Genomic DNA, 24,294 nt, shown 5'->3' with positions numbered 1-24,294 from the left:
ATATGTATTCATCCGTGTTTGTGTATTTTTCCTGTTTCCTACACACCCATAGAGACACACACCCATAGAGACACACACCCCATACAGACACACACACCCATGGAGACACACACCCATAGAGACACACACACCATGGGGACACACACCCCATGGGGACACACACCCCATGGGGACACACACACCCATGGGGACACACACACCCATAGGACACACACACCCATGAGGACACACACACCCATAGAGACACACACCATGAGACACACACACCCATACAGACACACACCCCATGGGGACACACACACCCATGAGACACACACACCCATAGAGACACACACACCCATAGAGACACACACACCCATAGAGACACACACACACCATACAGACACACACACCCATGGGGACACACACACCCATGGAGACACACACACCCATGGGACACACACCCATAGAGACACACACACCCATGGGGACACACACACCCATGAGGACACACACCCATACAGGACACACACACCCATAGAGGACACACACACCCATAGGACACACACACCCATGAGGACACACACCCATAGAGACACACACCCATAGGGGACACACACCCATGGGGACACACACACCCATAGAGACACACACACCATGGGGACACACACACCCATACGGACACACACACCCATGGAGACACACACACCCATGAGACACACCCCATAGAGACACACACACCCATAGAGACACACACCCATACAGGAGACACACCCCATAGAGACACACACCCATGGAGGACACGCACACCCATAGAGACACACACACCCATAGGGACACACACACCCATAGAGACACACACACCCATACGGACACACACCCATACAGACACACACACCCATAGAGACACACACACCCATAGAGACACACACCCATACAGACACACACCCATAGAGACACACACACCCATACGACACACACACCCATAGAGACACACACACCCATACAGACACACACACCCATAGAGACACACACCCATAGAGACACACACACCCATACAGACACACACACCCATAGAGACACACACACCCATAGAGACACACACACCCATAGAGACACACACACCCATACAGACACACACACCCATAGAGACACACACACCCATAGAGACACACACACCCATAGAGACACACACCCCATAGAGACACACACCCCATAGAGACACACACACACACACCCATAGAGACACACACACCCATAGACACACACACCCATAGAGACACACACACCCATAGAGACACACACACCCATACAGACACACACACCAATGGGGACACACACACCCATAGAGACACACACCCATAGGACACACACCCATGGGACACACACACCCATAGGACACACACACCCATGGGGACACACACACCCATGGGGACACACACACCCATAGAGGACACACACCCATAGGACACACACACCCATAGGACACACACACCCATAGAGACACACACACCCATAGAGGACACACACCCCATAGACACACACACCCATGGAGACACACACCCATAGAGACACACACACCCATACAGACACACACACCCATGGAGACACACACACCCATAGAGACACACACACCCATGGAGACACACACACCCATAGAGACACACACACCCATAGAGACACACACACCCATGGAGACACACACACCCATAGGGACACACACACCCATAGAGACACACACACCCATAGAGACACACACACCCATAGGACACACACACCCATGAGACACACACACCCATGAGGACACACACACCCATAGGGACACACACACCCATAGGACACACACACCCATAGAGACACACACCCCATGGGGACACACACCCATGGGGACACACACACCCATAGGACACACACACCCATAGAGACACACACACCCATGGAGACACACACACCCATAGAGACACACACACCCATACAGACACACACACCCATAGGACACACACACCCATGGGGACACACACACCCATGAGGACACACACACCCATAGAGGGACACACACACCCATAGGACACACACCCATACAGACACACACACCATAGAGGACACACACCCATAGAGACACACACACCCATAGAGACACACACACCCATAGAGACACACACCCCATAGGGACACACACCCCATAGAGACACACACCCATAGAGGACACACACACCCATACAGACACACACACCCATAGAGACACACACACCCATAGAGACACACACACCCATAGGGACACACACACCCATGGGACACACACACCCATACAGGACACACACACCCATGAGACACACACACCCATAGAGGACACACACACCCATAGAGACACACACCCATAGAGACACACACACCCATAGAGACACACACACCCATGGGGACACACACACCCATGGGGACACACACACCCATAGAGACACACACACCCATGGGGACACACACACCCATGGAGACACACACACCCATAGGGACACACACACCCATGGAGACACACACCCATAGGGACACACACACCCATAGGGACACACACACCCATGGGGACACACACACCCATAGGGACACACATGGGGACACCCATACAGACACACACACCCATGAGACACACACACCCATGGGACACACACACCCATAGGGACACACACACCCATAGAGACACACACACCCATGGGGACACACACACCCATAGAGACACACACCCATAGGGACACACACCCATAGGGACACACACCCATAGGGACACACACACCCATACACACACACACCCATAGAGACACACACCCATAGAGACACACACACCCATAGAGACACACACACCCATGGGGACACACACACCCATGAGACACACACCCATAGAGACACACACACCCATACAGACACACACACCCATAGAGACACACACACACCCATAGGACACACACACCCATGGGGACACACACACCCATGGGGACACACACACCCATACAGACACACACACCCATAGGGACACACACACCCATAGAGACACACACACCCATAGGGACACACACCCCATGGGACACACACACCCATAGAGACACACACACCCATGGGGGACACACACCCATGGAGGGACACACACCCATGGGGACACACACCCCATGGGACACACACACCCATAGAGACACACACCCCATGGAGACACACACCCCATAGAGACACACACACCCCCATACAGACACACACACCCATACAGACACACACACCCATGGACACACACACCCATGGGGACACACACACCCATGGGGACACACACACCCATGGGGACACACACACCCATGGGGACACACCCACACCCATGGGGACACACACACCCATGGGGACACACACACCCATGGGGACCACACACACCCATGGGGACACACACACCCATAGGACACACACACCCATGGGGGACACACACACCCATACGGACACACACCCCATGGAGACACACACACCCATGGGGACACACACACCCATGGGGACACACACCCATACAGACACACACACCCATAGGACACACACACCCATAGGGACACACACACCCATAGAGACACACACACCCATAGAGACACACACACCCATGGGGACACACACACCCATAGAGACACACACACCCATACAGACACACACACCCATAGGACACACACACCCATGGGACACACACACCCATAGGGACACACACACCCATGGGGACACACACCCCATGGAGACACACACACCCATAGAGGACACACACACCCATAGAGACACACACACCCATAGGGACACACACCCCATAGGGACACACACACCCATACAGACACACACACCCATGAGACACACACACCCATAGAGACACACACACCCATAGAGACACACACACCCATACAGACACACACCCCATAGAGACACACACACCCATAGAGACACACACACCCATGGAGACACACACACCATAGAGACACACACACCCATGGGACACACACACCCATAGAGACACACACACCCATGGGGACACACACACCCATAGGACACACACACCCATGAGGACACACACACCCATGGAGACACACACCCCATACAGACACACACACCCATGGAGACACACACCCATGGGGACACACACCCATAGAGACACACACACCCATGGGGACACACACACCCATAGAGGGACACACACACCCATACAGACACACACACCCATAGAGACACACACACCCATAGGGACACACACCCCATAGAGACACACACACCCATGGAGGACACACACACCCATAGAGACACACACACCCATAGAGACACACACACCCATGAGACACACACACCCATGGAGACACACACACCCATAGAGGACACACACCCATAGAGGACACACACACCCATGAGACACACACACCCATGAGACACACACACCCATGGGGACACACACACCCATAGAGACACACACACCCATAGAGACACACACACCCATACAGACACACACACCCATAGAGACACACACACCCATAGAGACACACACACCCATAGAGACACACACACCCATAGGACACACACACCCATACAGACACACACACCCATACAGACACACACCCATAGAGACACACACACCCATAGAGACACACACACCCCCATAGAGGACACACACCCCATAAAGACACACACCCCATGAGACACACACACCCCATACAGACACACACACCCATAGAGACACACACACCCATAGAGACACACACACCCATAGAGACACACACACCCATAGAGACACACACACCCATAGAGACACACACACCCATAGAGGACACACACACCCATAGAGACACACACACCCATGAGGACACACACACCCATAGAGACACACACACCCATAGAGACACACACACCCATAGAGACACACACACCCATACAGACACACACACCCATAGAGACACACACACATAGAGACACACACACCCATACAGACACACACACCCATAGAGACACACACACCCATACAGACACACACACCCATAGAGACACACACCCATAGAGGACACACACACCCATAGGACACACACACCCATAGGGACACACACACCCATAGAGACACACACACCCATACAGACACACACACCCATAGAGACACACACACCCATACAGACACACACACCCATAGAGACACACACACCCATACAGACACACACACCCATAGAGACACACACACCCATAGAGACACACACACCCATAGAGACACACACACCCATAGAGACACACACACCCATAGAGACACACACACCCATAGAGACACACACACCCATAGAGAGACACACACCCATACAGACACACACACCCATAGACACACACCCATAGGGACACACACCCCATAGAGACACACACACCCATAGGACACACACACCCATAGAGACACACACACCCATAGAGACACACACACCCATAGAGACACACACACCCATACAGACACACACACCCATAGAGACACACACACCCATAGAGACACACACACCCATAGAGACACACACACCCATAGAGACACACACACCCATAGAGACACACACACCCATAGAGACACACACACCCATAGAGACACACACACCCATACAGACACACACACCCATAGAGACACACACACCCATAGAGACACACACACCCATGGAGACACACACACCCATGGAGACACACACCCCATACAGACACACACACCCCATAGAGACACACACACCCACAGAGACACGCACACCCATAGAGACACACACACCCATAGAGACACACACACGCCACAGACACACACACCCATACAGACACACACACCCATACAGACACACACACCCATAGAGACACACACACCCATAGAGACACACACACCCATAGAGACACACACACCCATACAGACACACACACCCATACAGACACACACACCCATACAGACACACACACCCATAGAGACACACACACCCATACAGACACACACACCCATAGAGACACACACACCCATACAGACACACACACACCCATACAGACACACACACCCATAGAGACACACACACCCATAGAGACACACACACCCATACAGACACACACACCCATAGAGACACACACACCCATAGGACACACACACCCATAGGGACACACACCCATAGAGACACACACCCCATAGAGACACACACACCCATACAGACACACACACCCATGGGACACACACACCCATAGAGGACACACCCATACAGACACACACACCCATACAGACACACACACCCATAGAGGACACACACACCCATACAGACACACACACCCATACAGACACACACCCCATGAGACACACACACCCATAGAGACACACACACCCATACAGACACACACACCCATAGAGACACACACACCCATAGGACACACACACCCATAGGACACACACACCCATAGAGACACACACACCCATAGAGACACACACACCCATGGAGACACACACCCCATAGGGAGACACACACACCCATGGGGACACACACACCCATAGGACACACACACCCATACAGACACACACACCCATGGGACACACACACCCATAGAGACACACACCCCATGGGGACACACACACCCATGGGGACACACACACCCATAGGGACACACACCCCATAGGGACACACACACCCATGGAGACACACACACCCATGAGACACACACACCCATGGAGACACACACACCCATACAGACACACACCCATGGGACACACACCCATAGAGACACACACACCCATAGGGACACACACACCCATAGGACACACACACCCATAGAGACACACACCCCATACAGACACACACACCCATAGGGACACACACCCATGAGGACACACACACCCATGGAGACACACACACCCATAGAGACACACACACCCATAGGGACACACACACCCATAGAGACACACACACCCATAGGACACACACACCCATGAGACACACACACCCATAGAGACACACACACCCATACAGACACACACACCCATAGGGACACACACACCCATGGAGACACACACACCATACAGACACACACACCCATGGAGACACACACCCCATAGGGACACACACCCCATAGAGACACACACACCCATGGGGACACACATGCCCATAGAGGACACACACCCATGGGGACACACACCCATAGGGGACACACACACCCATGAGACACACACACCCATGGAGACACACACACCCATGGGGACACACACCCATGGGGACACACACACCCATAGGGACACACACACCCATGGGGACACACCCATGGAGACACACACACCCATACAGACACACCACCCATAGGGACACACACACCCATGGGGACACACACACCCATGGGGACACACACCCCATGGGACACACACACCCATACAGACACACACACCCATAGAGACACACACACCCATAGAGACACACACACCCATAGAGACACACACACCCATGAGGACACACACACCCATACAGACACACACACCCATAGGACACACACACCCATGGGGACACACACACCCATGGGGACACACACACCCATAGGACACACACACCCATAGGGACACACACACCCATAGAGACACACACACCCATACAGACACACACACCCATAGGGACACACACACCCATAGAGGACACACACCCCATAGAGGACACACACACCCATGGGACACACACACCCATACAGACACACACACCCATAGAGACACACACACCCATAGAGACACACACCCATGGGACACACACACCCATAGGACACACACCCCATACAGACACACACACCCATGGAGACACACACACCCATAGAGACACACACACCCATAGAGACACACACACCCACAGGACACACACACCCATACAGACACACACACCCATGGGAGACACACACACCCATAGGACACACACACCCATAGAGACACACACACCCATAGAGACACACACACCCATACAGACACACACACCCATACAGACACACACACCCATACAGACACACACACCCATAGAGACACACACACCCATACAGACACACACACCCATAGAGACACACACACCCATACAGACACACACACACCCATACAGACACACACACCCATACAGACACACACACCCATAGAGACACACACACATACAGACACACACACATAGAGACACACACACCCATACAGACACACACCCATAGAGAAACACACACCCATACAGACACACACACCCATGGAGACACACACACCCATACAGACACACACACCCCATACAGACACACACACCCATACAGACACACACACCAAAGGGACACACACACCCATGAGACACACACACCCATAGAGACACACACACCCATAGAGACACACACACATACAGACACACACACCCATAGAGACACACACACCCATACAGACACACACACCCATAGAGAAACACACACCCATACAGACACACACACCCATAGAGAGACACACACACCCATACAGACACACACACCCATACAGACACACACACCAAAAGAGACACACACACCCATAGAGACACACACACCCATAGAGACACACAAACCCCACAGACACACACACCCATACAGACACACACACACCCATACAGACACACACACACACACATACAGACACACACACCAAAAGAGACACACACACCCATAGAGACAAACACACCCATACAGACACACAAACCCCACAGACACACAGCCCCAACCCCACAGACACACAAACCCACAGACACACAGCTCCAACCCCACAGACACACAGCTCAAACCCATACAGACACACAAACCCCACAGACACACAGCCCCAACCCCACAGACACACAGCTCCAACCCATACAGACATACAGCCCCAACCCCACAGGCACACAGCCCCAACCCCACAGGCACACAGCCCCAACCCCACAGACACACAGCCCCAACCCCACAGACACCCAGCCCCAACCCCACAGGCACACAGCCCCAACCCCACAGGCACACAGCCCCAACCCCACAGGCACACAGCCCCAACCCCACAGGCACACAGCCCCAACCCCACAGGCACACAGCCCCAACCCCACAGGCACACAGCCCCAACCCCACAGACACACAGCCCCAACCCCACAGGCACACAGCCCCAACCCCACAGACACACAGCCCCAACCCCACAGGCACAGCCCCAACCCCACAGACACACAGCCCCAACCCCACAGACACACATCCCACAGACACACAGCCCCAACCCCACAGACACACAGCCCCAACCCCACAGACACAGCTCCAGCCCCACAGGCATACAGCCCCAACCCATACAGACACACAGCCCCAACCCCACAGACACACAGCCCCAACCCCACAGACACACAGCCCCAACCCCACGGACACACAGCCCCAACCCCACAGACACACACCCCATAGAGGACACACACCCATACAGACACACACCCATACAGACACACAAACCCCACAGACACACAGCCCCACAGACACACAAACCCACGGACACACAGCCCCAACCCATACAGACACCCAGCCCCAACCCATACAGACACCCAGCCCCAACCCATACAGACACCCAGCCCCAACCCATACAGACACCCAGCCCCAACCCATACAGACACACACCCCATGGGACACACACACCATAGAGACACACACCCATAGGACACACCCCCATAGGGACACACACACCCATGGGGACACACACACCCATACAGACACACACCCCATGGGGACACACACACCCATGGGGACACACACCCCATAGGACACACACACCCATGGGACACACACACCCATAGGGACACACACACCCATACAGACACACACACCCATGGGGACACACACACCCATACAGACACACACACCCATAGGACACACACACCCATGGGGACACACACACCCATGGGGACACACACACCCATAGAGACACACACACCCATGGGGACACACACACCCATGGGGACACACACACCCATAGGGACACACACACCCATGGGGACACACACCCCATGGAGACACACACCCCATGAGACACACACACCCATGAGGACACACACCCATACAGACACACACACCCATAGAGACACACACACCCATGAGACACACACACCCATACAGACACACACCCCATGGGGACACACACACCCATGGGGACACACACCCCATAGAGACACACACACCCATGGGGACACACACACCCATGGGGACACACACACCCATAGAGACACACACACCCATAGAGACACACACACCCATGGGGACACACACACCCATGGGGACACACACACCCATGGGGACACACACACACCCATGGGGACACACACCCCATGGGGACACACACACCCATGGGGACACACACCCCATGGGACACACACACCCATACAGACACACACCCCATGGGGACACACACACCCATGGGGACACACACCCATAGAGGACACACACACCCATGAGGACACACACCCCATGCAGACACACACACCCATGAGGACACACACACCCATAGGGACACACACACCCATAGGACACACACACCCATGAGGACACACACACCCATACAGACACACACCCATGGAGACACACACACCCATAGGACACACACACCCATGGGGACACACACACCCATGGGACACACACCCATGAGGACACACACCCATGGGACACACACACCCATACAGACACACACACCCCATGAGACACACACCCATAGAGACACACACACCCATGGGACACACACACCCATAGAGACACACACACCCATACAGACACACACACCCATAGAGACACACACACCCATAGAGACACACACACCCATGGGACACACACACCCATAGAGACACACACCCCATACAGACACACACACCCATGGGGACACACACACCCATAGAGACACACACCCCATAGGGACACACACATACAGACACACACCCCATACAGACACACACACCCATGGGACACACACACCCATAGAGACACACACACCCATGAGACACACACCCCATGGAGACACACACACCCATACAGACACACACACCCATACAGACACACACACCCATACAGACACACACACCCACAGAGACACACACACCCATACAGACACACACACCCATGAGACACACACACCCATACAGACACACACACACCCATACAGACACACACACCCATACAGACACACACACCCATAGAGACACACACACATACAGACACACACACATAGGACACACACACCCATACAGACACACACACCCATAGAGAGAACACACACCCATACAGACACACACACCCATGGAGACACACACACCCATACAGACACACACACCCATACAGACACACACACCCATACAGACACACACAAAAAGGACACACACACCCATAGGACACACACACCCATAGAGGACACACACCCATAGAGACACACACACATACAGACACACACACCCATAGAGGACACACACCCCATACAGACACACACACCCATGAGAAACACACACCCATACAGACACACACACCCATGGAGACACACACACCCATACAGACACACACCCCATACAGACACACACACCAAAGAGACACACACACCCATAGGGACACACACACCCATAGAGACACACAAACCCACAGACACACACACCCATACAGACACACACACACCCATACAGACACACACACACATACAGACACACACACCAAAGAGACACACACACCCATAGAGGACAAACACACCCATACAGACACACAAACCCACAGACACACAGCCCCAACCCCACAGACACACAAACCCACAGACACACAGCTCAACCCCACAGACACACAGCTCAAACCCATACAGGACACACAAACCCCACAGACACACAGCCCCAACCCCACAGACACACAGCTCCAGCCCATACAGACATACAGCCCCAACCCCACAGGCACACAGCCCCAACCCCACAGGCACACAGCCCCAACCCCACAGACACACAGCCCCAACCCCACAGACACCCAGCCCCAACCCCACAGGCACACAGCCCCAACCCCACAGGCACACAGCCCCAACCCCACAGGCACACAGCCCCAACCCCACAGGCACACAGCCCCAACCCCACAGGCACACAGCCCCAACCCCACAGGCACACAGCCCCAACCCCACAGACACACAGCCCCAACCCCACAGGCACACAGCCCCAACCCCACAGACACACAGCCCCAACCCCACAGGCATACAGCCCCAACCCCACAGACACACAGCCCCAACCCCACAGACACACAATCCCACAGACACACAGCCCCAACCCCACAGACACACAGCCCCAACCCCACAGACACACAGCTCCAACCCCACAGGCATACAGCCCCAACCCATACAGACACACAGCCCCAACCCCACAGACACACAGCCCCAACCCCACAGACACACAGCCCCAACCCCACAGACACACAGCCCCAACCCCACAGACACACACACCCATAGAGACACACACACCCATACAGACACACACACCCATACAGACACACAAACCCCACAGACACACAGCCCCACAGACACACAAACCCACAGACACACAGCCCCAACCCATACAGACACCCAGCCCCAACCCATACAGACACCCAGCCCCAACCCATACAGACACCCAGCCCCAACCCATACAGACACCCAGCCCCAACCCATACAGACACACACACCCATAGAGACACACACACCCATACAGACACACACACCCATACAGACACACAAACCCATACAGACACACAAACCCACAGACACACAGCCCCAACCTCACAGACACACAACCCCACAGGCACACAGCCCCAACCCCACAGACACACAGCCCCAACCCCACAGGCATTGTTAGTGGGTTTGGTAATAGGAACTCAATAATAGTCAGGACATTGGAGAGGCAACACAATGTCCTCTGGAGTGTATCAGCCTCCTCCTTATCGGTACAAGTTGACTTCACTGGGTCTCTACAGTAACAAACATCACATTAAAGAGGGGAGGAGAGGAGACGTTGTATCGAATGAACTGAGAGAGAGGTGAAGGGAGCTGAGGTCAGTGTGGCAGGAAGGAAGATACGATTCAACGTTATGCAAAAGAGAAAGCTATCATCTCTGAACCTTATTCACTGTTGCTACACAACTTCCCATTTACTATGATATCCTTCCTGGTAGACGACCACACACTGGGCTAGCTAGCGTACCGGAGGCTCTATTCTGTGTTGTTGTGGTAAAGCCACCAGCCAAGCTATAAGTAGTAAAAAAAATAATCTTAATTACAGGAGGTTGGGAGTCAATTTGTCTCCATGCAGTTTAATGGCTGTTCCTAAAGCTGTAGACATCAGACAGCATAATATAGCAAAATAAAGCTGATGTGTGTTCTTGAACAGAGCTGCAGGTTGAATTTAAAGGTGAAACCGAGCTATCGACCCCCCTCCAATGGTGAGCTCCACTGTGTACCTCCCCCTGTTGGTGAACTCCACTGTGGACCTCCCCCCCTGTTGGTGAGGTCCACTGTGTACCTCCCCCCTGTTGGTGAGCTCCACTGTGTACCTCCCCCCTGTTGGTGAGATCCACTGTGTACCCCCTGTTGGTGAGATCCACTGTGTACCCCCTGTTGGTGAGATCCACTGTGTACCCCCCTGTTGGTGAGCTCCACTGTGTATCCCCCTGTTGGTGAGTTCCACTGTGTACCGCCCCTGTTGGTGAGCTCCACTGTGTACCCCCTGTTGGTGAGCTTCACTGTGTACCACCCCTGTTGGTGAGCTCCACTGTGTACCCCCTTGTTGGTGAGCTCCACTGTGTACCTCCCCTGTTGGTGAGCTCCACTGTGTACCCCCCTGTTGGTGAGCTCCACTATTCCCCCCCCCGTTGGTGAGCTCCACTGTGTACCCCCCTGTTGGTGAGCTCCACTGTGTACCTCCCCCTGTTGGTGAGCTCCACTGTGTACCACCCCCCCCTGTTGGTGAGCTCCACTGTGTACCCCCTGCTGGTGAGTTCCACTGTGTACCACCCCCTGTTGGTGAGCTCCACTGTGTACCCCCTGTTGGTGAGCTCCACTGTGTACCCTCCCCCTGTTGGTGAGCTCCACTGCGTACCCCTCCCTTGTTGGTGAGCTCCACTGTGTACCCCTGTTGGTGAGCTCCACTGTGTACCCCTCCCCCCTGTTGGTGAGCTCCACTGCGTACCCCCTGTTGGTGAGCTTCACTGTGCACCACCCCTGTTGGTGAGCTCCACTGTGTACCACCCCCCCGTTGGTGAGCTCCACTGTGTACCCCCTGTTGGTAATCTCCACTATTACCCCCCATTGGTGAGCTCCACTGTGTAAACCCCCCTGTTGGTGAGCTCCACTGTGTACCCCCACCCCTGTTGGTGAGCTCGACTGTGTACCCTCCCCCTGTTGGTGAGTTCCACTGTGTACCCCCACCCACCCTGTTTGTGAGCTCCACTGTGTACCCGACCCTGTTGAAGAGCTCCACTGTGTACCACCCACCCCCTGTTGGTGAGCTCCACTGCGTACCCCCCGACCCTGTTGAAGAGCTCCACTGTGTACCCCCCTGTTGGTGAGCTCCACTGTGTACCCTCCCCCCCCTTGGTGAGCTCCACAGTGTAACCCCCCTGTTGGTGAGCTCCACTGTGTACCCCCCCTGTTGGTGAGCTCCACTGTGTAAACCCCCCCTGTTGGTGAGCTCCACTGTGTACCACCCCCCTGTTGGTGAGCTCCACTGTGTACCCCCGTTGGTGAGCTCCACTGTGTACCCCCCGACCCTGTTGAAGAGCTCCACTGTGTACCCCCCTGTTGGTGAGCTCCACTGTGTACCCCCGACCCTGTTGAAGAGCTCCATTGTGTACCCCCTGTTGGTGAGCTTCACTGTGCACCACCCCTGTTGGTGAGCTCCACTGTGTACCCCCCAGTTGGTGAGCTCCACTGTGTACCCCCTGTTGGTGATCTCCACTATTACCCCCCCCCATTGGTGAGCTCCACTGTGTAAACCCCCCTGTTGGTGAGCTCCACTGTGTACCCCCACCCCCTGTTTGAGAGCTACACTGTAACCCCCCCCATTGGTGAGCTCCACTGTGTACCCCCCCTGTTGGTGAGCTCCACTGTGTATCCCCTCCCCCTGTTGGTGAGCTCCACTGTGTACCCCCACCCACCCTGTTTGTGAGCTCCACTGTGTACCCGACGCTGTTGAAGAGCTCCACTGTGTACCACCCACCCCCCTGTTGGTGAGCTCCACTGCGTACCCCCCGACCCTGTTGAAGAGCTCCACTGTGTACCCCCCTGTTGGTGAGCTCCACTGTGTACCCCCGTTGGTGAGCTCCACTGTGTAAACCCCCCTGTTGGTGAGCTCCACTGTGTACCCCCACCCACCCTGTTTGTGAGCTCCACTGTGTACCCGACCCTGTTGAAGAGCTCCACTGTGTACCACCCACCCCCTGTTGGTGAGCTCCACTGCGTGCCCCCGACCCTGTTGAAGAGCTCCACTGTGTACCCCCTGTTGGTGAGCTCCACTGTGTACCCCCCCGTTGGTGAGCTCCACTGTGTAAACCCCCCTGTTGGTGAGCTCCACTGTGTACCACCCCCCTGTTGGTGAGCTCCACTGTGTACCCCCCGTTGGTGAGCTCCACTGTGTACCCCCCCGACCCTGTTGAAGAGCTCCACTGTGTACCCCCGTTGGTGAGCTCCACTCTGTACCCCCTGTTGGTGAGCTCCACTGTGTACCCCCTGTTGGTGAGCTCCACTGTGTACCCCCTGACCCTGTTGAAGAGCTCCACTGTGTACCCCCTGTTGGTGATCTCCACTGTGTACCCCCTGTTGGTGATCTCCACTATTACCCCCCATTGGTGAGCTCCACTGTGTAAACCCCCCTGTTGGTGAGCTCCACTGTGTACCCCCACCCCCTGTTTGAGGCTACACTGTAACCCCCCCCATTGGTGAGCTCCACTGTGTACCCCCTGTTGGTGAGCTCCACTGTGTATCCCCTCCCCCTGTTGGTGAGCTCCACTGTGTACCCCCACCCACCCTGTTTGTGAGCTCCACTGTGTACCCGACCCTGTTGAAGAGCTCCACTGTGTACCACCCACCCCCTGTTGGTGAGCTCCACTGCGTACCCCCCCTGACCCTGTTGAAGAGCTCCACTGTGTGCCCCCCTGTTGGTGAGCTCCACTGTGTACCCCCCGTTGGTGAGCTCCACTGTGTAAACCCCCTGTTGGTGAGCTCCACTGTGTACCACCCCCCTGTTGGTGAGCTCCACTGTGTACCCCCGTTGGTGAGCTCCACTGTGTACCCCCCTGTTGGTGAGCTCCACTGTGTACCCCCCGTTGGTGAGCTCCACTGTGTAAACCCCCCTGTTGGTGAGCTCCACTGTGTACCACCCCCCTGTTGGTGAGCTCCACTGTGTACCCCCCGTTGGTGAGCTCCACTGTGTACCCCCCCTGTTGGTGAGCTCCACTGTGTACCCCCCCGTTGGTGAGCTCCACTGTGTACCCCTGTTGGTGAGCTCCACTGTGTACCCCCTGTTGGTGAGCTCCACTGTGTACCCCCCTGTTGGTGAGCTCCACTGTGTACCCCCCCGTTGGTGAGCTCCACTGTGTAAACCCCCCTGTTGGTGAGCTCCACTGTGTACCACCCCCCTGTTGGTGAGCTCCACTGTGTACCCCCCCGTTGGTGAGCTCCACTGTGTACCCCCCTGTTGGTGAGCTCCACTGTGTACCCCCCCGTTGGTGAGCTCCACTGTGTACCCCCGTTGGTGAGCTCCACTGTGTACCCCCCTGTTGGTGAGCTCCACTGTGTACCCCCTGTTGGTGAGCTCCACTGTGTACCCCCCTGTTGGTGAGCTCCACTGTGTACCCCCCTGTTGGTGAGCTCCACTGTTTGGCCCCCCCCCCCGTTGGTGAGCTCCACTGTTTGGCCCCCCCCCGTTGGTGAGCTCCACTGTTTGGCCCACGCAAAGTTTCCTGTTTAATCAAGGCTAATGTTCTTCATTTATTATTCATTTAGAAATTTCAACCAAACTCTGAATTCCTCTTTGATTGGGTGTGTGGGCTGTTTTTTGTTTATAGTTGGTGGTGTGTTTCTGTTGGTGGGGGAAGAGAGGGAGAGAGACCGCAGCATGAAAACCCCACCTCTTTAAGGAATACCTAGGATAGGTTAAGTAATCCCTCTCACCCCACCCCCCCTAAGTTTTAGATGCACTATTGTTAAGTGACTGTCCCACTGGATGTCATAAGGTGAATGCACCAATTTGTAAGTCGCTCTGGATAAGAGCGTCTGCTAAATGACTTAAATGTAAATGTAAATGAAAACATTGTCTTTGTGGGGACTTATGACAGCGTTAGCAGGGACAGAGAGACTAGGTATGTAAAAACAATCAGGGAAAGAGGATGGAGATCGTCCCTCGCTTTCAAACACGTCTTATTCTTAGTTTTTTGTCCTTTGTCACATTTCTTGGTCCTCCGTCTTGCTCCCAAAATTAGGTCATTCCTATTTTCCTCCCCACTTATTTGTAGGCAGTAAAAGAAGGTCAGATATGCCTGTGGTCTAAATAAAATACATCCTCTTAGCCTCCCCCAGTCATCTGTGGTGGGTACCTTTTGTAATTCTCTCTCTCTCTCTATTCTCTACGCACTGCTCCCTCTGCTCTCTCTCTCAATTCAATTCAATTGACATGGCAAGTTCATTATTACTTACATTGTCAAAGTATACATGTCTAAAAAGCCCGTCTGGTGTTCAACCTTCCCAAGTTCTCTCACGTCACCCCGCTCCTCCGTTCTCTCCACTGGCTTCCAGTTGAAGCTCGCATCCGCTACAAGACCATGGTGCTTGCCTAAGGAGCTGTGAGGGGAACGGCACCTCAGTACCTCCAGGCTCTGATCAGGCCCTACACCCAAACAAGGGCACTGCGTTCATCCACCTCTGGCCTGCTCGCCTCCCTACCACTGAGGAAGTACAGCTCCCGCTCAGCCCAGTCAAAACTGTTCGCTGCCCTGGCCCCCCAATGGTGGAACAAACTCCCTCACGACGCCAGGACAGCGGAGTCAATCACCACCTTCCGGAGACACCTGAAACCCCACCTCTTTAAGGAATACCTAGGATAGGTTAAGTAATCCCTCTCACCCCACCCCCCCTAAGTTTTAGATGCACTATTGTTAAGTGACTGTCCCACTGGATGTCATAAGGTGAATGCACCAATTTGTAAGTCGCTCTGGATAAGAGCGTCTGCTAAATGACTTAAATGTAATGTAAATGTAATGTAAATGTAAAAATACAAATATATATTTATATAAAATATATATATAAATAAAATGTGGGACCGACAGCTCTCTCTCTCTCTGCTCTCTCTGCTCTCTCTGCTCTCTCTGCTCTCTCTGCTCTCTCTGCTCTCTCTGCTCTCTCTGCTCTCTCTGCTCTCTAGTATTACCTTCAATTTTAAGAATATCCTTGCTGTTAGATTACTTGCTTAGCCTAAGATGTTTAAATCTACACAGCACAGTCTAGAGCGGCCTAGATCTACACAGCACAATCTAGAGCGGCCTAGATCTACACAGCACAGTCTAGAGCGGCCTAGATCTACACAGCACAGCACAGTCTAGAGCGGCCTAGATCTACACAGCACTCTGGAATGCTTTTCAGGGGTGGGGGGGGTAGGGGGGATGCAACTCAATATTAGGAAGCTGTTCCTAATGTTTGGTATACCCAGTGTATTTCATGATGTGTAACCTAACATGTGAGCACTGATGTGCCAAATGTTGATTTAATTCATTATTATTGGGTAAGCATTAGAATAAGCCGCCTCAATATTTGCAACCATAGGTTGCATACAATCTTTCTTGGAGCTGATCCATCGTCAGTATTGTGGAATAATTCTAATGATAAGAGAAAGCTTTCCTTCAATCCTATCAGTATTGACACATGCCTCAATGACACACTTAGCAAACGTTGGAAAGACGTATTGTTAAAACACTCCTAAGCCGAAATTCAATCGTTATCGGGAAAACCTGAACCTGGTCAATTTCTCTCTCCCTCTCTCTCTCTCTCTCTCTCTCTCTCTCTCTCTCTCTCTCTCTCTCTCTCTCTCTCTCTCTCTCTCTCTCTCCCTCCCCCTTCTCTCGCTCTGTCTCTCTCCCTCCCCCTTCTCTCTCTCTCTCTCTCTCTCTCTCTCTCTCTCTCTCTCTCTCTCTCTCTCTCTCTCTCTCTCTCTCTCTCTCTCTCTCTCTCTCTCTCTCCCTCCCCCTTCTCTCGCTCTGTCTCTCTCTCTCTCTCTCTCTCTCTCTCTCTCTCTCTCTCTCTCTCTCTCTCTCTCTCTCTCTCTCTCTCTCTCTCTCTCTCTCTCTCTCTCTCTCCCTTCTCTCTCTCTCTCTCTCTCTCTCTCTCTCTCTCTCTCTCTCTCTCTCTCTCTCTCTCTCTCTCTCTCTCTCTCTCTCTCTCTCTCTCTCTCGCTCTCGCTCTGTCTCTCGCTCTCTCTCCTCTCTGTCTCTCTCTCTCTCTCTCTCTCTCCTCTCTCTCTCTCTCTCTCTCTCTCTCTCTCTCTCTCTCTCTCTCTCTCTCTCTCTCTCTCTCTCTCTCTCTCTCTCTCTCTCTCTCTCTCTCCCTCCCCCTTCTCTCTCTCTCTCCCTCCCCCTTCTCTCTCTCTCGCTCTCACTCTGTCTCTCCCTCTCTCTCTCTCTCTCTCTCTCTCTCTCTCTCTCTCTCTCTCTCTCTCTCTCTCTCTCTCTCTCTCTCTCTCTCTCTCTCTCTCTCTCCCCCCCTTCTCTCTCTCTCTTCTCTTTCTCTCCCCCTCTTCCTCCTCTCTGCTAGGCCCTTACCCTCTGGCATTAGCTCCCCCTGGTGGTTGGAGGGGGATGGAGCGCGGTGGTGGGGAGAGCCCCCATATGCAGGACAGTCCTGAGCGGGAGCGGCGGGGGGGCAGCCCGGACCTCAGCGGACCACCGCCAGGGAAGATGGGGCGTCTGGAGCGCAACGGGAGCCCCACTGGGCCATGTCTCCTACACCACAACGGCAACCCACACGGACCCCTGGGAGGTATGATACCCCAAAACACACCCACAGATAGATGCTGCTCTACACCAATCCAAGGCTTTGAAATCCGTAATGGGGTGTGTGCAAGTGAGGAGAATCAGGATGCAGTCACACTCACAGTAGAGGCCTTCACAGGTCCTAAAAATTGGACATAAATGCATTAATGAATTAGTACAATATAGAGAACCGTTCCGAATGGACCCGAGGGCAACTAGACCCGTTCCATATAGACCTGGTTATATCCAGAACCATTCCAATCCAATCTTTCCTGACTGTATCAAACTGGAAAAAGTTAGATAAGCTAGTTAGATATCTAGGAGGGAGGGAAGCAGTAGAAAAGTCATTTGTTTGGGGCTAACTGAGGCTGCATGCACTTTCTCATCCTACAGTTACAAACAACAACAACTCCATTCAGAATATTAAGTAACAGCCTACCTGTTGGCTCTTGGTCATTGAAGTCTGTCCTTCTTCTTTAACTTTGAATTCCATCATTTTAATTCCATCTTCCATTGATTAGATATCTCCTAACTTTTACCACAAGGAAGCTCTAGGACTGTAGCCTATTGCCGCTTTGATGACTTCTGATTGGCCAACAACAACAACATGCTACATGCGCCACTCTAATGAAAAGTAAAGAGCAGTAGCATAAATTATAGAATTTGTCTCTCTCTCTACTGCAGCAGTCAAGTTTGGATCTATATGGGTCCTTCTGAACAAGTCAGTTGAAATTACACATACCCGAGACCTGCGACAATCAGATCAGAGCTGACCCATTTAGAATTCTGGTTCTGGTTCTGGATCGGGTCTCGGGTATTCTCTAACTCAAAGCCCTGAAAGCTCTTTCTTTGTCTCTGTCTTACTCTCTCCCTCTGGCCCTGACCCTCTGGTAACTGGGTCCAGAACTGAAGTTCTGGCCGTAATCGTACTGCACAATGCCATGCACTCTAGAGTTCAGGAGGCTCATTGCAGTATTTTATAGGACTGAGATCTAGGCCGCTCCAGACTGTGTTGTGTAGATCTAGGCCGCTCCAGACTGTGTTGTGTAGATCTAGGCCGCTCCAGACTGTGCTGTGTAGATATAGGCCGCTCCAGACTGTGTTGTGTAGATCTAGGCTGCTCTAGACTGTGTTGTGTAGATCTAGGTCGCTCTAGACTGTGTTGTGTAGATCTAGGCCGCTCTAGACTGTGCTGTGTAGATCTAGGCCGCTCTAGATTGTGCTGTGTAGATCTAGGCCACTCTAGACTGTGTTGTGTAGATCTAGGCCGCTCTAAACTGTGCTGTGTAGATCTAGGCCGCTCCAGACTGTGCTGTGTAGATCTAGGCCGCTCTAGACTGTGCTGTGTAGATCTAGGCCGCTCCAGACAGTGCTGTGTAGATCTAGGCCGCTCTAGACTGTGCTGTGTAGATCTAGGCCGCTCTAGACTGTGCTGTGTAGATCTAGGCCTCTCTAGACTGTGCTGTGTAGATCTAGGCCGGTCTAGACTGTGCTGTGTAGATCTAGGCCGCTCTAGACTGTGCTGTGTAGATCTAGGCCCCTCTAGACTGTGCTGTGTAGATCTAGGCCGCTCTAGACTGTGCTGTGTAGATCTAGGCTGCTCTAGACTGTGCTGTGTAGATCTAGGCCGCTCTAGACTGTGCTGTGTAGATCTAGGCCGCTCTAGACTGTGCTGTGTAGATCTAGGGCGCTCTAGACTGTGCTGTGGAGATCTAGGCCGCTCTAGACTGTGCTGTGTAGATCTAGGCCGCTCTAGACTGTGCTGTGTAGATCTAGGCCGCTCTAGACTGTGCTGTGTAGATCTAGGCCGCTCTAGATTGTGCTGTGTAGATCTAGGCCGCTCTAGACTGTGCTGTGTAGATCTAGGCCGCTCTAGATTGTGCTGTGTAGATCTAGGCCGCTCTAGACTGTGCTGTGTAGATCTAGGCCGCTCTAGACTGTGCTGTGTAGATCTAGGCCGCTCTAGACTGTGTTGTGTAGATCTAGGCCGCTCTAGACTGTGCTGTGTAGATCTAGGCCGCTCTAGACTGTGCTGTGTAGATCTAGGCCGCTCTAGACTGTGTTGTGTAGATCTAGGCCGCTCTAGACTGTGCTGTGTAGATCTAGGCCGCTCTAGACTGTGCTGTGTAGATCTAGGCCGCTCTAGACTGTGCTGTGTAGATCTAGGCCGCTCTAGACTGTGTTGTGTAGATCTAGGCCGCTCTAGACTGTGCTGTGTAGATCTAGGCCGCTCTAAACTGTGCTGTGTAGATCTAGGCCGCTCTAGACTGTGTTGTGTAGATCTAGGCCGCTCTAGACTGTGCTGTGTAGATCTAGGCCGCTCTAAACTGTGCTGTGTAGATCTAGGCCGCTCTAAACTGTGCTGTGTAGATCTAGGCCGCTCTAAACTGTGCTGTGTAGATCTAGGCCGCTCTAGACTGTGCTGTGTAGATCTAGGCCGCTCTAGACTGTGCTGTGTAGATCTAGGCCGCTCTAGACTGTGCTGTGTAGATCTAGGCCGCTCTAGACTGTGTTGTGTAGATCTAGGCCGCTCTAGACTGTGCTGTGTAGATCTAGGCCGCTCCAGACTGTGCTGTGTAGATCTAGGCCGCTCTAGACTGTGCTGTGTAGATCTAGGCCGCTCCAGACTGTGCTGTGTAGATCTAGGCCGCTCTAGACTGTGCTGTGTAGATCTAGGCCGCTCCAGACTGTGCTGTGTAGATCTAGGCCGCTCTAGACTGTGCTGTGTAGATCTAGGCCGCTCCAGACAGTGCTGTGTAGATCTAGGCCGCTCTAGACTGTGCTGTGTAGATCTAGGCCACTCCGTAGGAGTGGGAACTATAGAACACTGAGGTTACTGAATAAAGTAGCGCTGTATGAAGCTGATTTATATTCCTCTCTAGGTTATCGATCGCTCCGCAAACATAAGGTTCTGAATGTATGAGTGGAACATCCAGTACACACACACACACACACACACACACACACACACACACACACACACACACACACACACACACACACACACACACACACACACACACACACACACACACACACACACACACACACACACACACACACACTAGAGTATATTAGAGAACAGACAGGAAACTTTGAGATGAGCATGAGGGGGTAAATAGGGGATAATGGTATCGGCTGTATGCAGACGACATGTCTTCTATTTTTTATTTTTTATTTTTTATTTTTTTGTGTAATTTTTTTGTAATTTATTTTATTTTATTAACAACAAATCAATACATAAAGCACATGAGGGAACACAAGCATACTTAGATTACAAACAATGGACAATCGAGCTAGGGGGTACAATATCACATTACAATTACACAAGGACCTTAAGGGACATGCATATACTTACAATTCTAACACCCTTTTTTGTTAGTAGAGCATTTAACCGTCTTAAAATACAGTTCAATTTCTTTTTGTAGGATACGAAAATGTGGTTTTCTGTTTGTAAATTTACATTTGTGTATATGAAATTTGGCCAAAAGAATAATGAAATTAATTACATAAAAATGATTCCGCTTATTTCTATTGTATGTAAAGAATCCAAACAGTACATCTCTCCACAATAGTGTAAAATCTTCATAAATGTGTTCAATTATAAACCTACTGATGTCTTGCCACAGTTTTCTTACATGCATACAATGCCAAAAAAAGATGCACAACTGTTTCTGGGTGGTCATTACAAAAGGAGCAATTTGAGTTGATGTTTCCTTAAACTTCTTCATATAGTGGTTGGCAGGATAATATTTATGAATAATTTTAAAGGAAACTTCCTTAATTTTGTTAACAAGTAGGTATGTTTGTGGCAACATCCAAACTTTTTTCCAACAGATATTATCAATAAATCCATTCCAATAAGGCATGACATAAGGTATAGATACAACATCCTGCTGAAACAAGGATCGTATCGCTCTGTTGTTGAATGGACCAAAAGAGAAACAAATCTTTCCTACTGATGAGTCAACAGGGTCAACAGAAGGTAGGCTCTGAGGGTCAGGTCTTGACATGTTCCTGAATAACATAGCAACACCTGAGGGAATGGCATCTAAAACAATTGCAAAATCTTTAGGTGTTACAGGGACCTTGTAAAGTGATAAGAATTCTTTATAACTGAGTAAAAGACCCTCTGCATTTACCAGTTGGCTCACCAATAGGATATTATTTCAGAACCAATATTCTAAAAACAGAGAGGTACTTTTATACAATATATCCCGATTATTCCATATATAATATCTGTGTGGAGAAAAATTGTGTTTATAAATTAAGGACCATGACAAGAAAACCTGCCGATGAAAAGCAGAAAGTTTCACTGGAACTTTGTCAATATTATAATTG

The 24,294-nt window shown here is 52.4% G+C and overlaps 1 protein-coding gene across 1 annotated transcript; it reads left to right on the top strand.

Annotated features, from left to right (window-relative positions):
- The first annotated feature begins 13,377 nt into the window (after positions 1-13,377).
- Positions 13,378-20,877, top strand: LOC124028964 (leucine-rich repeat extensin-like protein 1). Its single transcript, XM_046340845.1, has 12 exons — positions 13,378-13,442; positions 13,592-13,699; positions 13,909-13,960; positions 14,284-14,501; positions 14,685-14,799; positions 15,038-15,165; positions 15,323-15,436; positions 15,562-15,616; positions 15,707-15,783; positions 15,974-16,095; positions 19,736-19,960; positions 20,858-20,877. The coding sequence occupies exons 1-12, from the start codon at positions 13,378-13,380 to the stop codon at positions 20,875-20,877; spliced, it is 1,299 nt and encodes a 432-aa protein (XP_046196801.1).
- Positions 20,878-24,294: the final 3,417 nt, after the last annotated feature.

This window comes from Oncorhynchus gorbuscha, unplaced genomic scaffold (genome assembly GCF_021184085.1).
Source record: "Oncorhynchus gorbuscha isolate QuinsamMale2020 ecotype Even-year unplaced genomic scaffold, OgorEven_v1.0 Un_scaffold_5132, whole genome shotgun sequence".
NCBI classification, from domain to species: domain Eukaryota; kingdom Metazoa; phylum Chordata; class Actinopteri; order Salmoniformes; family Salmonidae; genus Oncorhynchus; species Oncorhynchus gorbuscha.
The sequence above is the reverse complement of the archived record's forward strand: the minus strand, read 5'-3'. Positions and strand labels throughout refer to the sequence as shown.